This window comes from Bos indicus, chromosome 3, assembly GCF_029378745.1.
Source record: "Bos indicus isolate NIAB-ARS_2022 breed Sahiwal x Tharparkar chromosome 3, NIAB-ARS_B.indTharparkar_mat_pri_1.0, whole genome shotgun sequence".
Classification (NCBI taxonomy): domain Eukaryota; kingdom Metazoa; phylum Chordata; class Mammalia; order Artiodactyla; family Bovidae; genus Bos; species Bos indicus.
The window spans coordinates 102,118,856-102,137,010 of NC_091762.1; the positions used below are offsets into that span (position 1 = coordinate 102,118,856).

Consider the following 18,155-nt stretch of genomic DNA (forward strand, 5'->3'; position numbering starts at 1 on the left):
CTGAGGACACAAAATGCACAAAGCAGAGACAAATGAAATAGAAAATAGAAGAGAGGAAATCAATGAAACTGAAAGTTGGTTCTCCTAAAAGCAAAACAAAATGAACAGACCTTTAGCTAGATTGACTAAGAAGACTATATTTGCATTTTGACAGTTTTCCCACTACTGAAAGATTTTGTTTGTTTTTTAAATCCAGGCCAGGATTCCACATTGTATTAATTGACATGTTTCCTTGATGTTCTCCAACCTATGGTAGTTTTCTTTATTTCCTTATTTTTTCCAACTTTTGAAGAGTACTGGTCAGGTATTTTATAGAATGTTCCTCAATTAAGGATTTTCTGAAGTTTCTCTTAACTAGGTTGAACTTATCATGCCCTTTGGGGAAGAATACCACAAAGGTGAAGTGTCCCTTGGGGTACAAGATATGAGCATGACTTATTACTCCTCGGCAGAAGCACTCTAATGGCTGCCCCGAAGTTTTTCTGTCTTGACAGTTTTTCATACTGTGGGAATAACAAAAGCAGTTTTTAACTGCACTGTTGGACCACTCTGGAAGAATTAAGAGCCTAGTAGTTTTTTCTAAAACACTTTGTATGGAGCATTGCCTTAGGATGATCCTGTGGAGAAAGGAATGGCAACCACCGCCCTCCCCAGTATTCTTGCCTGGAGAATCCCATAGACAGAGGAACCGGGTGGGCCACAGTCCATGGGGTCGAGAAGAGGAAAGCAGTCCAACAAGAGTAAATAATGGGTTTAGTCATTAAGAAAAGTCAAAGACATTTAGTTCCTCTTCATGGGCTATTGATAATATTCTAAGCCATGTCCTGTGAGCTGTTTTATAGATACTGAAAGCTCTATCAGGTGGAAGAAGTTAACCACATGATGACCAGACTGTAGCCATGATGTAAACTGCCACAATTCCAAGAAGACTACCCCTGGACCAATTTCAAGATGACTGTCAGAGCTGACTATGCTGTTTCTCCACGTAGACTCCTCCCTTCAGCTAAAAGCTCTTACCTCCCCATGGGCTGCCAGCATCCAGAATAAAGCAAACTTCTTTTCACCAACCTTGCTTCTCTCTCTCTTTAAAAAATTTGTTTAGCTGTACCAGGCCTTGGCTGCAGCAGGCAGGGATCTTCAACCATCCTGTGCTATGTGGAATCTTTCAGTGGTGGTATGTGGGATCTTTAATTACAGCATGCAGACTCTTAGTGGGATCAAGTTTCCCAACCAGGGATCCAACCCAGGCTCCCTGCACTGGGAGTCTTAGCCATTGAACCACAAGAAAGTCCCAACCTTTCCTCTGTACTGGTTTTTTAGGAGCAAGCAGCCAGGCCCAACTTTTGGTAACAGACACACCAATTTACATTCCCACCAGCAGTGTACAAGCATTCCCCTTCCTCCACATCTTCACTAACATTTGTAATTTGTGGTCTTTTCCAGGTGATTCTTAGACACGCTAAAGCAAATACTGCTGCTGCTGCTAAGTCGCTTCAGTCGTGTCCGACTCTGTGTGACCCCAGAGACGGCAGCCCACCAGGCTCCCCCGTCCCTGGGATTCTCCAGGCAAGAACACTGGAGTGGGTTGCCATTTCCTTCTCCAATGCATGAAAGTGAAAAGTGCAAGTGAAGTCGCTCGGTCGTGCCCGACTCTTAGCGACCCCATGGACTGCAGCCCACCAGGCTCCTCCGCCATGGGATTTTCCAGGCAAGAGTACTGGAGTGGGGTGCCATTGCCTTCTCCCAAGCTAATGCAAAGATGCACTATTTTAGAATAAGCACTTTAATACTCGGAATGACTTTCCATCTTATTTTGAGTCTTGTGAAGAAGAAATATATGGTAAATATATATATATAGGTTAAAAACTCATTTGAACTTATACTTAATTAAGGTTTTATACACCAGTTTCTCCAGGAAATGCAAATTTAACAAAAAAATGAGACTTGTCATAAGTTCAAAATGCTCATGGCAAACAATCATCATGCATTCCTGCAAATAAATTTGTTTTATACTGTAAAAAAATCATCTGAAGATTGTATGGCAATTAAGAATTTATTTTCTCCCACTCTCTGAATTTTAACCTCTATGAGGCTTTCAGATACAAAATGACTACTGTTATCTCAGTATTGGATTAGTCCAAGATCCTAAAGTAAGTTAGCAACTTTACATGACATAATTAAATTATCACTAAAGAATAATACAACTGCTGATAATAAGTATCTAATGAAGAAATATGACTTTACTCAGTTTAGTTAGCATAACTGCATAGACTTACATAATTTTTATATTTTCCAAGATTTAGAAGGACAAAATTTATAAAGATGCTAGTGATCCAAATTATGATCCAAGTTAATTAGACACCCATTTTTACATTTAGAATCCTTAACATTATTGTAAGTAATAATAAACTATATGACTCATGAGGCAACCATAAGGAATTTAGGTGATTGTTTTAATTTAACCTTTTTATTTAAACCAAATCCTACATAAATTAAAATGACATATTTGCAGGTTTATTTCTCTCAGTGGTAAAATCAAGAAGTTGTATAACCATCTTTTAAGCTCCAGATTCAGCCTCCAAATTTAATTTATCAAAAGGTATGCTGTGACTAGGCATAAAAAATTAACTTTGATGAAATTTTAATTTCCTGGCTTTACTGAGTTGGTCAGAAAGTTTGTTCAGATATTTCCACGAGATAGTACAGAAAAATCCAAACTTTTTGGCTAACCCAATAGTTTATTTTCTAAATCAGCTAAAAATCTTAGAGAGAGGAGTTTCTTAGAATTCCATTTATGACTATGAATTGTTGACCTGATGTTGACTCTCATATGTTCATTCTATGTCTTAAAATTCAGCAGGGACACCCACGTTACAGGTAGCTTTTCTCTTTTCTTATTAAAAAGAAGTCTTTAAGCAAAAAAAATATTAGAGAAATGATGTTTAAATTTTTGCCGATACTTAGTTGCTTATACAGCTTTCTAATGATTCTTGATATCTGGTAGGCCAAGTTCCCCATCCTTATTCACCTTACAAATGATCTCTGGCTATTCTTGGCCCCTTGCTCATCCATATAAACTTTAAATCAGCTGGGTTTTCTTTCTTTCTTTTTTTTTTTTTTTTTTTGTTAAGCCTTCTAGGATTAAAATAGCAGTTTTACTGAGTACAGAGATCAGGGATTCTCAAAGTGTAACTACAACTTCTGGGAATCCCTGAGGCCTTTACTGGGTAGGTGGGGTAGGGTCTGCAAGGTCAAAACAAATATCATAATAATACTCAGATGTTACTTGCCTCCTCACATTCTGTCATGAGCACAGAACAGTTTTCCAGAGGTGATATGATAGCTAATAAGTACGTATTCCTATATTTAAAACTCTTTACTTTTAATTTTTAATATCATAAATACTGACAAGTTTACTTAATATGAGCAAAAGCTCTTCAAGGTCCTCTATTAATTTTTTAGAATCTTAAGACCTAAAAGTTTGAGCAATGCTAATATGGATTTAACGGTCTTTACTTAGTTCATCTATACTAAGTTTGGAGAAGGCGATGGCACCCCACTCCAGTACTCTTGCCTGGAGAATCCTATGGACGGAGGAGTCTGGTGGGCTGCAGTCCATGGGGTGGCTAAGAGTCGGACACGACTGAGCGACTTCACTTGCACTTTTCACTTTCATGCATTGGAGAAGGAAATGGCAACCCACTTCAGTGTTCTTGCCTGGAGAATCCCAGGGACAGGGGAGCCTGGTGGGCTGCCGTCTCTGGGGTCGCACAGAGTCGGACACTACTGAATCGACTTAGCAGCAGCAGCAGTTGCTTATATAAGGACTTCCCTGGTGGCTCAGACAGTAAAGTGTCTACGGTTATTCACATGACGTTTTAAATTTTTGCCACAGTGTAACCTTTACCTTTTGACCAAAGTTCTACTTTTTCCACTAGGCAGACACATTTTTTCAAAATCAAAACTATCATAAGATTCAGACTAAAATTTCTTCAAACTATTTACTATGTTTCTTTCACAAATCAATGCAAATTCAGTCAGTGACACTGGATTTGAGAGGCCTGAGCCTGCTGTTTTGTACACATCCATGAACATGGACAGACCCTTAGCCCTTAACCAAAAGCAATTTCCAAATTTATTTGAAGATAACCTGGAAAGGAACCAGCTCTCCTTTGTCCTGGTGGTGGGCTCACACCAGATGCCTCCTGAATATGCTGGTGGTCCAGTGGCTAAGACTGAGCTTCCACTGTAGGGGGCACAGGTTCATCGCTGATCAGGGAACTAATATCCCACATGCCACGTGGCATGTCCCCCAAATTAAAAATTTTTTAAAAAGAAAAGCCAGTCCCTCCTGAGGCCCCCAAATTTTCTTGGATGCATCTCCTCATTACTCTGCTCACACGAAGTGAAAAAAAGCCACAGTAAAAACACTGCACTAAGTGACTATCCACAAGAATAGATGGAAGATACAAGGTCCAGTGAGAAAAGGCCAATTTCAGAATAAGTGTTGAGTAATGCCATGCCATCATGTACTTATATACAGAGGACATCATGGGAAATGCCGGGCTGGATGAATCACAAGCTGGAATCAAGATTGCAGAGAGAAATATTAACAACCTCAGATATGCAGATGACACCACCCTAATGGCAGAAAGTGAAGAGGAACTAAAGAGCCTCTTGATGAGGATGAAAGAAGAGAGTGAAAAAAGGTGGCTTAAAATTCAACATTCAAAAAACTAAGATCATGGCATTTGGTCCCAACACTTCATGGCAAATAGATGGGGAAAAAGTGGAAACAGTGCCAGATTTTATTTTCTTGGGCTCCAAAATCACTGCAGATGGTGACTGCAGCCATGAAATTAAAAGATACTTGCTCCTTGGAAGAAAAGCGATGACAAACCTAGACAGCATATTAAAAAGCAGAGACATTAATGCTAACAAAGGTCTGTATAGTTAAAGCTATGGTTTTTCCAGTAGTCATGTATAGATATGAGAGTTGGACCATAAAGAAGGCTGAGTGCTGAAGAATTGATGCTTTTGGTTGGAGAAGACGCTTGAGAGTCCCTTGGACTGCAAAGAGATAAAACCAGTCAATTCTAAAGGAAATCAACCCTGAATATTCATTGGAAGGACTAATCCTGAAGCTGAAGCTCCAATGCTTTGGCCACCTAATGGGAAAGGCCAACTCATTGGAAATGACCCTGATCCTGGGAAAGACTGATGGCAGGAGGAGAAGGTGGGGACAAAGGATGAGATGGTTCCAGCATAGTGAGTGGTTCAGTATGATGGTTCCATCACCCATTCAAAAGACATAAATTTAAGTAAACTTGGAGATAGTGAAGTACAAGGAAGCCTGGCGTTCTGCAGTCCATGGGGTCAAAAAGAATCAAACATGACTTAGCGACTGAACAACAATAACAATGCCATACATATGAGTCTAAAAACACAAAGAAACATTATACTTTGTCATTTACATATGTGGAACAGTGAGAAAAAACAGAACAGTGCTTGCCTGGGGATAAAAGAGTCTGTGTGAGAAAACTGTTTGGATTATCAACTGATCTCTCCAGAGGAGCAGCCTCTGAGTGAGCAGAGCTCAAGAGCCCTGGAGATGCCCATGAGGACAAGCCTGCCAGTGGCCAACAGCAGAAGCCAGAATCAGGGAGTGGGTCCAAGGACCTGATTGGGCTCCTTCCATCCCACTCACCTCACCTCTCAACCTACATCAGGCCAGGTGAACAGATGTGAGCAGCTTGAAAAATTTTAGAAACCTGAGGCTGGTGGGGCACCCCTTCAGCAGGTCTATGAATGGTTAAAGCCCTGAAGCTTGCTCTTGATGGATGAGCCATAAGCGGTGGGGACCAGACTCGGACCTGGAGTGGAGTTGCAAGAGGGTCAGGAGTCACTCTTGTGACCCCAGACGTGGATCATGCCACTGGGATAAAACAGTCTCCATGACACTTTGGGGTGGGTGAGGGGAGATGGAAATGGTTTCTAGGTGATCTCATCAAATCCAGAATTTTACCCTGGAAGCACTTCGGATTCTGTTTACAGCATAGAGATGAAATATACAGAACTGATTGGATATATACGCTGATTGGATCCTGGCTTGACACCTCTGATGTGTTTAAGGACCTGGATTATAAACCTTTTGAGTTCAAATCTAGAACCTGTGACTGACATTGGGTGTGATCTCAAGCAAATTGCTTAACCTCTCTGAGCCTCACTTTCTGCATCATATGCTGACAGTTATAAATTCCACCACATATGACTGTGCTGCTGAGCTGCTGCTAAGTCACTTCAGTCGTGTCACACTCTGTGCGACCCCAAAGACGGCTGCCCACCAGGCTCCCCTGTCCCTGGGATTCTCCAGGCAATAACACTGGAGTGGGTTGCCATTTCCTTCTCCAATGCATGTAAGTGAAAAGTGAAAGTGAAGTCGCTCAGTCATGTCCGACTCCTAGCGACCTCATGGACTGTAGCATACCAGGCTCCTCCATCCATGGGATTTTCCAGGCAAGAGTACTGGAGTGGGTTGCCATTTTGTGTAAACCATTTTCCCTGCGCAGTTTGAATATCTGGCAAATGACTGTAAAAAAACATCCAGAAGTGCCTCTGGGTGACCTAATCAGGTAGGTACCCTGAGAGGTTGAAAATTCCTAGGTGATTGGTTTCTGAGGCTGGGATCCACTCAGCAGGGCGTGGCCAAACAAAGAAAGCTGGTCTGGGACTGCAGTACATCCATCCCCGGCTCTATAAAAGGCCAGGTGCTCCGGCCAGTATCCCAGTCCTGGAAACTCTTGGCCCACGACGCTGAGGTCCCTGAGCACATGCTGGATGCACCGATGGTGAGTCTGCACCATTTAAACCAGACACCAAAGTCTGTGCGCTGGGGTGGAAGGTCAGCAGCTTCCAGGTGGACAGTCATGAGGCCTAGCAGGAGTACACTCTTGAGGAAGAGGAACCCAAACATTCGAAATGGTTCATTTCTTCAAGGTGTTGTTGACTGGGCACTCCTGTGTGCATGCACTGTCCAGGGGATGCCCTCACACAGACAGGTTCCTGCAAGCAGACAGTGCTGAGACCTGTTCAGTTGCATGTCCCCGAAGGTCCCTTGAGGGCAAGGATGCTGCCTGGATGGCCCCCTGAGTCCCCAGATCACTGTGTGGAATAGGGTGGCTGCAACCTCTGCTTAGAATGGAAGGATGTGAAAAATGTGTGACCGTGACCATGTATGGAGGAGTCTGGGTGTATTATGGCATCAATAGATATCGGACAATTAAGAAAGAGAGTTATAATCTATGAGGGACGGGCACGGATTTCTTCCTGCCTTGAAAAAAATGTATTTTTATACTCAGCTTTATTGGAATAGGGCTTCCCTTGTGGCTCCACCTTCAATGCGAGAGACCTGGGTTTGATCCCTGGGTTGGGAAGATCCCCTGGAGAATGGAAAGGCTCTGCTGCTAAGTCACTTCAGTCGTGTCCAACTCTGTGTGACCCCATAGACAGCAGCCCACCAGGCTCCTCTGTCCCTGGGATTCTCCAGGCAAGAACACTGGAGTGGGTTGCCATTTCCTTCTCCAATGCAGGAAAGTGGAAAGTGCAAGTGAAGTCGCTCATTCGTGTCCGACTCTTAGCGACCCCATGGACTGCAGCCTACCAGGCTCCTCTGTCCATGGGATTTTCCAGGCAAGAGTACTGGAGTGGGGTGCCATCACCTTCTCCAATGGAAAGGCTAGCCACTCCAGTATTCTGGCCTAGAGAATTCCAAGAACTGTATAGTCCATGGGGTTGCAAAGAGTCGGACATGAATTAGTGACTTTTGCTTTCACTTTATCAAAGAATAATTGACAAACTCCCATAGATTTAAAATATACAACATGCTAATATGATGTATGTATATGTTTGAAATGATGACCATATTCAAAGTGGTGAACACAGTCGTCACTTGCTATGGATACCTCTCTGTTTTGGGTGATGATGCTTAAGACTTACTCTCTTAGTAAATTTCTGGTATTCAATTAACTGTCATCACCAAGCTATATATTAGATCCTCAGAACTTAATTGTCTTAAGACTTTTTGCTCTTTGACCAATATCTCTCATTTACTGACCCCTCAGCCACTAGCAACCACTACTCTTCTCTCTGATTCTATGAGTTCAAATGCGTTTTCTTATTTTACATACAAAATAGTACCACAAGGGTTAGGTTTCTCTGATATTTCTCATAAAATAATGCCTTCTAGGTTCATCCATGTTGTTACAAATGTCAGGATTTCCTTTTTTGATGGTTGAATGATGTTCTGTAGTATATACACAGGTTTCCTCTGTTCTCAGAAAGTGCAACATTCCTATGAAACCTCTTGTAAGCTGAAATGGTATAAAGCCTTAGGACACTTCTTGCTAAAGGATTAGCAAAACAAATGAAGACAAAGCACAGATGGTCACGGAGAGAGTTCAAGGCTATGGCACTTCATGCTGAGATGCTGAGTGTAGTTCCCCAGGGAGGGTCTGCCAGTCTACTCAAGTTCACTGCAAAACAGATGATGAACACTATTTTCACTTTCAACTCTTTTTGTAAAAGCAAAAATCTTTTTTTTTTTTTTTGTAGATTACTGAACACAGTACTAGTGTAGATTTTCCATAAAAGGGAAATGGTAATCTTTCAAAAAGCGCTGGATACCTGAATAACACATAATCATTCATCTGCTGAACAGACACTTGGGTTGTTTCCATATCTTGGCTATGGTGACTAGGGCTGCAATCAACCTCGGAGTTTAGATCTCTTTTCAAGATATGAATTTCATTTCCTTTGAACACCCAGCAGTGGAATACTGGATCATACAGTAGTTCTGGTATTTACTTTTTCAGGAGGTTCCATACTGTTTTCCACAACAGTTGCAAAAATTTGCATTCCCAACAGTAGTGCTTGAGAATTCCCTTTTCTCCAAATTCTGCCCCAGATTTATACCTTGTCTTTTTGATATAGCTATTCTATCGGGGTAGAGGTGTTATCTCACTGGAGTTTCTATTTGCATTTCCTTAATAAACAGTTCAAACTACCACACAATTGCACTCATCTCACACGCTAGCAAAGTAATGCTTAAAATTCTCCAAGCCAGGCTTCAATAGTATGTGAACCGTGAACTTCCAGATGTTCAAGATGGATTTAGAAAAGGCAGAGGAAACAGAGATCAAACTGCCATCTTCTGTTGGATCATCAAAAAAGCAAGAGAGTTCCAAAAAAGCATCTACTTCTGCTTTATTGACTGTGCCAAAGCCTTTGACTGGGTGGATCACAATAAACTGTGGAAAATTCTGAAAGAGATAAGAATACCAGACCACCTGACCTGCCTCTTGAGAAACCTGTATGCAGGTCAGGAAGCAACAGTTAGAACTGGACATGGAACAACAGACTGGTTCCAAATAGGAACAGGAGTACATCAAGGCTCTATATTGTCACCCTGCTTATTTAACTTCTATGCAGAGTACATCATGAGAAATGCTGGGCTGGATGAAGCACAAGCTGGAATCAAGATTGCCAGGAGAAATATCAATAACCTCAGATATGCAGATGTCACCACCCTTATGGCAGAAAGTGAAGAACTAAAGAGCCTTTTGATGAGGATGAAAGAAGAGAGTGAAAAAGCTGGCTTAAAACTCAACATTCAGAGAACTAAGATCATGGCATCTGGTCCCAACACTTCATGGCAAATAGATGGGGAAACAGTGGCAGACTTTATTTTGGGGGGCTCCAAAATCACTGCAGATGGTGACTGCAGCCATGAAATTAAAAGACACTTGCTTGCTCCTTAGAAGAAAAGTTATGACCAAACTAGATAGCATATTAAAAAGCAGAGACATTACTTTGCTAACAAAGGTCCATATAGTCAAGGTTATGGTTTTTCCAGTAGTCATGTATGGATGTGAGAGTTGGACTATAAAGAAAGCTGAGTGCCAAAGAATTGATGCTTTTGAACTGTGGTGTTGGAGAAGACTCTTGAGAGTCCCTTGGACTGCAAGGAGATCCAACCAGTCCATCCTAAAGGAAATCAGTCCTGAATGTTCATTGGAAGGACTGATACTGAAGCTGAAACTCCAATACTTTGGCTACCTGATGTGAAGAGCTGACTCATTTGAAAATACCCTGATGCTGGGAAAGATTGAGGGCAGGAGGAGAAGGGGACAATAGAGGATGAGATGGTTGGATGGCATCACTGACTCAATGGACATGAGTTTGGGTAAACTCTGGGAGTTGGTGATGGACAGGGAGGCCTGGCTTGCTTATGGCTCATGGGATCACAAAAAGCTGGACGGGACTGAGTGACTGAACTGAACTGAATAAACAGTATCTTTTCATGTGCCTATTGGACACCTGTGCCCGCGTGCTCAGTTGCTTCAGTCTTACTATTTTTTGCAACTCTATAAACTGTAGCCAGGCTCCTCTGACCCTGGGATTCTCCAGACAATACTGGAGTGGGTTGTCGTTTCCTCTTCCAGGGGACAGTTGGTCTATCTCTTGACTAATTGTTCCCTTTCATTATATAATGATCTTCTTTCTCTCATGTAACAGCTTTGGCCAGTGAATTTTCCTGATACAGTGTAGCTAACCTGGTTTTTGGTTTCCTTTTCCATTAAATATATTTGGTCGTCATTTCACAAGCCTACTTGTGTCCTGAAGTCTTAAACATGAATCATATTATGATTTTTAAAACTCTGTGGGACAATATCTATGTAGGGGTGGTGGGATATTTTTACATTCATCTAGATTCCCACATCCACTGATAGGATGGCATAGGAAGAGTTTTCATTTTAGAAATATTACTCTGACTGTCTTGAAGGTTACATAAGATGGAGTCCTCTGATTTACAGAGGCCAATGAAGAGACAATTGCAGGCTTTTGGGATAGACTAAAATTGGATCAATAGGAAGGGAGAAGCATGAACATGGAACTGGGATTTGAGCTAGGTAGGGTACATGACGGAGAAGGCAATGGCACCCCACTCCAGTACTCTTGTCTAGAAAATCCCATGGATGGAGGAGCCTGCTAGGCTGCAGTCCATGGGGTCACAAAGAGTTGGACACGACTGAGCGACTTCCCTTTCACTTTTCACTTTCATGTATTGGAGAAGGAAATGGCAACCCACTCCAGTGTTCTTGCCTGGAGAATCCCAGGGATGGGGGAGCCTGGTGGGCTGCTGTCTATGGGGTCGCACAGAATCAGACACGACTGAAGCCACTTAGCAGCAGCAGCAGCAGGGTACATGAACTTCCTTTTTTTTTTTTTCAGGACTCCACAACTGAAGCTCAGCTATCAGGCAATAGCCAAGAGGCTTCAAGAGACTCTTACCTTGAAGCAATGGAAGAGCTTGAGGCATTTTTCCAGGAACTCAATGACACATATGGGACAGAAACCTCAGCAGCACCAGAGGCAGAACTCTGTGCACCCCTGACTGCTCATGAAGAGGACAACCAAAAGGAGCCCATGCAGAACCAGGTGAAGAGGCTTTGGACTCACAGTGGTGATTTATACGTGTCCTAACATCCCTCAGACGCTTCTTGTGCAGAACTAACATCAACCCATGTTAAAGCCTGTGATTTGCCCCATGGAAACTTAGGCAAGATCCTTTTTGACCCAAGGTGACCTCTTTTGAGGACAGTAGACCAGCAGTAACATCCCAGATGTCAGATGTCACTGACACCCCAAACACATCCTGAGCTTTTAGAGGCTGGATGCAGACCTAGAGCTGGGGGAGTGAAAATCAGAAATCTTTCACTGAGTCCATTTTCTCTGAGGTCCTCACAGGTATATCTGTCAGAACTCACTATGGAGTTCTCTATTCTTGAGGAGCTTTCAGTTAAGTAATGGAGGAAGGGAAGCAGACTGGCATGACACTATTTCAAGAGTGAGAATGGGAGGAAAGGAAGTGCCAGATTAAGGTGTCATTAGAAGTTGACTTTCCACGAGGCCTTCATCTCTGAAAATCCATAAGTTTCCATGGTCCTTCTTGGTGGAGTGTCTCCATGGTGACATTGGCCTCATGAGCATATCCTATTTCTACACCTCCAAGTGACAGTGGCCTTTGCTCCACTGTGGCTGGGAAATTTTCACTTAGGTTCAAGCATGATTATATATAAAAGTTAAATTTAAGGCCATCTCTCATTTCTATGGATTTTGTTCAGAAGAAGACTTGAGAATGTCCTCAGCTTACTTATTCAATGGATGTATCATGATAAGTTTTGATTATAGTCCCTGGGCGAATTAGCATAGCTGTCTCTCTGCTCTGAGAGTCAGGACAAGGTGGAAGAGTCTGGGCTTTCTTGGCAGGGATGACAATGGGAGATCATATTTAGTAATACAGGCTACAGTCACTGAGACAGTTTGCTGAGAGAGGCAGACTGAGAAAGGGACCAGACGGGGATATGGCAAAACTGAGCAGACTGATTGATCAGAGTATGACAAGAGCTGCAAGGAGGCACACAGGGTGAAAAGGTGTGAGACTACTGACATTGTGGCTTTTGGCAATCAGTTGTAAACTTTCTACCAGATGTTTAGGAAACCTATATGCCCAGTGATGGTGGGTGTGTAGAATTAGAATTTGAACTGGGTACAACATCTGACAGGTGGCTCATTCGGTAAAGAATCCGCCTGCAATGTAGGAGACCTGGGTTTGATCCCTGGGTCAGGAAGATCCCCTGGAGAAGGAAATGGCTACCCACTCCAGGATTCTTGCCTGGAAAAATCCCATGGACAGAGGAGCCTGGCAAGTTATAGTCCATGGGTTTGCAAATATTGGACATGACTTAGTGACTAAACTACCACCACCACAACATCTGAATTTCTAATTCTTTTTTGCAGAAACCCACAACTGAGGATCTAGTTCAGTTATCAGGCAACAGCAAAGAGGCTTCTATGACATCTTACTTTCCGACACTTGAGGACATTGAGGAGTTTCTCCAGGAGGTCAATGAGACACATAAAACAAGAAGCCCGGCTGCACCAGAGTCAAACGTCTGTGTACCTCTGACTGCCCATGATGACGTCAGCCAAAAGGAGTCCCTGCAGAAGCAGGTGATGAATTTTTTGAGGCCCACAATGATGATTTATGCATGTTCTGTCATCCCTGGGACAGTTTTTGTCCATGTTAAAGCCTTACTTTGCCCCTTGGAAACCTAAACTGACTTTCTTTTTGACCCCAAGGTGACGTCCTTTGATGAGAGAAACCCTGCAGCAGCATCCCAGTTGATGGATGTCACTGACACTCTCAAGACATTCATCACTGATTGTCAAGCAACAGCCATTAATGCAAACAAGTTGACAGTCCCCAGTGAGAATAGCCAGATGAAGACCCTCAGTGATGACCAGAGCCTCTATGGAGGCCAGATGACCTTCAGTGGGGTCCAAACTGCCTATCTGGGTGAGATGAAGAAACTCAGTGATGAAGACACTCCCCACCGAGTCTATATGATGCCACTTTCCTCAGCATCACTGCTATATCCTAGAATTCTGTATGTTTCCAGTTCTCATTTGATCCAAGGACAACCTGTAGAAACGCAGAAGTGGAATCCCAAGATTCAGAGGTGTCCATTGCAGAAGAGGCCTGACATTTTGAGGCCCTACATCTGCACCTATAAGAACTGTGGGAAAGCGTATGCCAAATCTTCCCACCTGCGGATCCATGAGCGTGTGCACACAGGTGGGTACAGACTGAAGGATGCGGGTGTCAGGAAAATAACTAAAGGCCTCTGCCTTTACAAAATGTTGGGATCATTTGAGATCATTGCCACCTCCCTCTAAGTCTGGGACCCAGAAGACTCTAGAAAAGGTTGGCTGATCTGAAAGGGTATAAAAAGCAGTCCTTAGAACAGACTCTAGTTCTGCTCCAGAGGCAACCTGGCTGCAGTGTTTTGTGGTGTTGACTGCCTGGGATGATGGAAGAAGTGGAGGGCTTTGTTTGAGCTCTTAGGATGGTCCTGACCCTACCTCTTCTGGGACTGTCTCTTTATGGACTCCCATAGTCCCAACAGATGACCCCCACTCAACCTTCTCTACCCATCACTACCTTCCTGCTTTCCCTCCTACTTTTCTTTTTCTCTTCCTCTTCCTCCTTCAGCCCTCTAGCCTATCCTGCCCTCCTCCTCTTCCTTTCCTGTACATACCTTCCAGTCCTGTCTTCTGTCTCTCTCTGTCCCACTCCAACATGCCCAACGTTTTTCTTCTCCATTCTTTTCCAACTTCCCTGTCCCATGCTACCTTGAATCATGACAAGTCTCCCTTTCTTTCTTGGTTCCAGGAGAGAAGCCCTATAAATGTAACGTGAATGGATGCACATGGGCATTCTCCCGTTCATCTGAGCTCAACAGACACAAGAAAAGGCACACGAGGGAGCGGCCCTACCTGTGTACTATATGCGACAAAGACTTTGCCCGATCTGATCACTTAAAGCAGCATCAGAGAGTCCACAGATGAATTTCTCCCATGATGACAAACCCAGCAGCCTTTGAGGAAAGGACTTGAACTGAAAGAATCTCCCTGATAAGACTTTGCTTGGCACCTAGCACTGTGCCAGCACATAATAGATGCTTAATATTAGTCGTAAATTTTAAGGTTTTCATTAATTTTTGTATAAATGTAATGTATAAAGAATATGTGTACGCATTTCAGTAGAATCAGAAGCACTCTACATTTACTTTTCTGTACATAGTGAATGTTTTCATCAGTGTGTTATGAATCCTTGTGTAAATCCTTTATTTCTTTATTCCTTGTTCAGTTCAGTTCAGTTCAGTTGCTCAGTCGTGTCCGACTCTTTGCAACCCCATGAATCCCAGCACGCCAGGCCTCCCTGTCCATCACCAACTCCCAGAGTTCACTCAGACTCACGTCCATCAAGTCAGTGATCCCATCCAGCCATCTCATCCTCTGTCGTCCCCTTCTCCTCCTGCCCCCAATCCCTCCCAGCATCAGAGTCTTTTCCAATGAGTCAACTCTTTGCATGAGGTGGCCAAAGTACTGGAGTTTCAGCTTTAGCATCATTCCTTCCAAAGAACTCCCAGCGCTGATCTCTTTCAGAATGGACCAGTTGGTTCTCCTTGCAGTCCAAGGGACTCTCAAGAGTCTTCTCCAACACCACAGCTCAAAAGCATCAATTCTTCGGTGCTCAGCCTTCTTCACAGTCCAACTCTCACATCCATACATGACCACAGGAAAACCATAGCCTTGACTAGATGGACCTTTTTTGGCAAAGTAATGTCTCTGCTTTTGAATATGCTATCTAGGTTGGTCATAACTTTCCTTCCAAGGAGTAAGTGTCTTTTAATTTTATGGCTGCAGTCACCATCTGCAGTGATTTTGGAGCCCAAAAAAATAAAGTCTGACACTGTTTCCACTGTTTCCCCATCTATTTCCCATGAAGTGATGGGACCAGATGCCATGATCTTCATTTTCTGAATGTTGAGCTTTAAGCCAACTTTTTCACTCTCCACTTTCACTTTCATCAAGAGGCTTTTGAGTTTCTCTTCACTTTCTGCCATAAGGGTGGTGTCATCTGCATATCTGAAGTTATTAATATTTCTCCTGGAAATCTTGATTCCAGCTTGTGTTTCTTCCAGTCCAGCGTTTCTCATGATGTACTCTGCATATAAGTTAAATAAGCAGGGTGACAATATACAGACTTGATGTACTCCTTTTCCTATTTGGAACCAGTCTGTTGTTCCATGTCCAGTTCTAACTGTTGCTTCCTGACCTGCATACAGATTTCTCAAGAGGCAGGTCAGGTGGTCTGGTATTCCCATCTCTTTCAGAATTTTCCACAGTTTATTATGATCCACACAGTCAAGGCTTTGGCATAGTCAATAAAGCAGAAATAGATGTTTTTCTGGAACTCTCTTGCTTTCTCCATGATCCAGCAGATGTTGGCAATTTGATCTCTGGTTCCTCTGCCTTTTCTAAAACCAGTTTGAACATCAGAAAGTTCACGGCTCACGTATTGTTGAAGCCTGGCTTGGAGAATTTTGAGCATTACTTTACCAGCATGTGAGATGAGTGCAATTGTAGAAATCCTTTATTCCTTTAATAGAAATCCTCTATTTCTATTTGTACATGTAAAGATGTCTTATGTAGATAATTGTAATGCATGCATAGTTGAAATGTGTTAAGAAATTAGCATTTCAGTGGGAGGTGGGAAGGAGGTTCATATGTCCACCTATGGCTTGTATGGCAATGTATGGCAGATATCAAACCAATATTATAAAGCAGTCATCCTTCAATTAAAAAGAAAGAAAGAAAAAAAGAAGAAAGAACATAGCATTTCATATCTGAGCACCTCATTTCTTTCTTTGGAGGTCTATTTCTACGGAGTTACAAGGAAAGGGACGCTTGGTCACTTCCAGTGTCACGTGGTCTCGTTGAATGAAACTCATTTGGATGAACTTCATTAAAGAGTTGAACCTCCTGTCTTGGCTGTTTTTCTCTAAGGCAAAGTGTCTCTTTTCCCCTACTGCTTTCTCAGGATACAGCAGGTGGGGGTGTTGGAGGAGGAGGACTGCTCAAGTGCTGGCTGCCAGGGGAAAGATGTTTCCTTTCCATGGGGCCTCAGGCTTCTGCTGACATGTCTGCAGCTGCAGTGACCTGGGGTCTGTTACTCTTGTCCTGGGCATGACTGAACACCTGCTCCTGAGGAGCTTAGCCATCTTCATCTGCTGTTTAGGTCCTTCTCCCACCTCTTGCAGGCCCTGTCCTCTTAGGTCTGACTTGAACCCTCATCCAAGTACCAGTTTGAATAATATTCCTTTGAGAAAGTGTCTGGGTAAGCCCTCCATTTATTTCCAAGTTTGGGACCACTCAGAAAGGCACTTTCTACTGCAAGACTTCAAAAAGCAGACTGAAAATCCCAGGGCTTCAGTTTGCCCTGCAGCATTTAAAGTTCTATTTGACCCACCCACTCTCACTCCAGAGGCCCCAGGAGCTAGATTCCTGGGTCTTTGAGGTCTCACATTAATTATCTCATGGTATTAAGTATGATATGAATTAATATAAGTAGAAAAGTAAACATCTGTGAGAGCCCATCACCCAATGGCCTGCACTCAGGTACTGAGATGATCAATCAGGACAATGAGCCAACCTGAAAGTAGAGATCAAGCCTTTATTCACTTACTGCTGGAAAGTGAGCAGGGAGCCAAAAGAAGAGGTGGCAGCTCTCCAACGTTCCTTCTTTCCTTGTGAAACACCAGGCAAGGGTTACATTACATACAGTTATGGGGGAGTTCTCTCATTGCCTCCAACAAAAGACCCCTACCATTTTGTGGAAGGGAGAGAGAGGTGGGAAAGGGGAATTCTAGGAGTGGAAACATATTGAGTCAGATGGGAGAAGAATGCTTCAGCCAAGACCCCTAGTAAGGAGGTGTGGGTGTCCTTGCAGCCACTTGCTTCAGAGATTTGCACTGCAGGGATCTTCCCCAGGTCTGGTGTAGGGAGGGGAGCTTCCAGCATGAAGCCATCCATAGTCTTGTAATGGCCTGGCCCCAAAGATCACAAATAGGTATTGACCTCCTGGAATTGGACTCCTTAATTCAACCCCTGGGTCCTTTAGGATCTGAATGAGAAGCAGAGGTTACACCATCAGGTCCTCTGTGAGCCAGACATTGAGGGGGTGTGACCATGCTGACTGGTGAGTACGAGGACCATGATCTAAGCCACTCCAAGTCGAATGATTAGGCCTGCCTGGAGGAGTGAGTGAGGCCATGAGCCCCTATGTTTGTTAAGCAAGATAAAGATGGCCTATAACCCATTAGGGTCTATTCCAGAGGGCCAGAAGGACTTCTGTCTCAGCCTCCTAATGGACTGGTCTAATTTGCCAGTTTTCTTGATCCAAGTGTTGGCAATGGCACAGATCGCCTCCTTGACTGGGCAGCTGGAAGCCAAGGACTAAGCAGTTAGCCACCACTACTCAGGCCAAGGAGTGGGGGCTGTTCTGTTGTGCCTCCAATGCTCAGAAAGTATCACTAATAACTTCAACAAGGGCCGAGGGCAGGTTGCATAGAACTTTTTAATAATTAGAGGCTTCCAGCAGGGAGAGAAACTACCCAGTCTGGGCAGAGTAGGAGTGTAGGAAGAAGGCCACCACTAGTGTGGCCAAAATTCTCTGATGGTGGATCTTC

The 18,155-nt window shown here is 43.3% G+C and overlaps 1 protein-coding gene across 1 annotated transcript in view; it reads left to right on the forward strand.

The window, feature by feature from the left end:
* The first annotated feature begins 11,358 nt into the window (after window positions 1–11,358).
* KLF18 (KLF transcription factor 18) overlaps window positions 11,359–18,155 on the forward strand; it is a 37,381-nt gene continuing 30,584 nt past the window's right edge. The window contains 5 exon segments of the mRNA XM_070781897.1: window positions 11,359–11,496; window positions 12,859–13,071; window positions 13,201–13,417; window positions 13,538–13,696; window positions 14,294–14,457. Of these exon segments, the coding sequence (XP_070637998.1) occupies window positions 11,359–11,496; window positions 12,859–13,071; window positions 13,201–13,417; window positions 13,538–13,696; window positions 14,294–14,457 (891 nt within the window).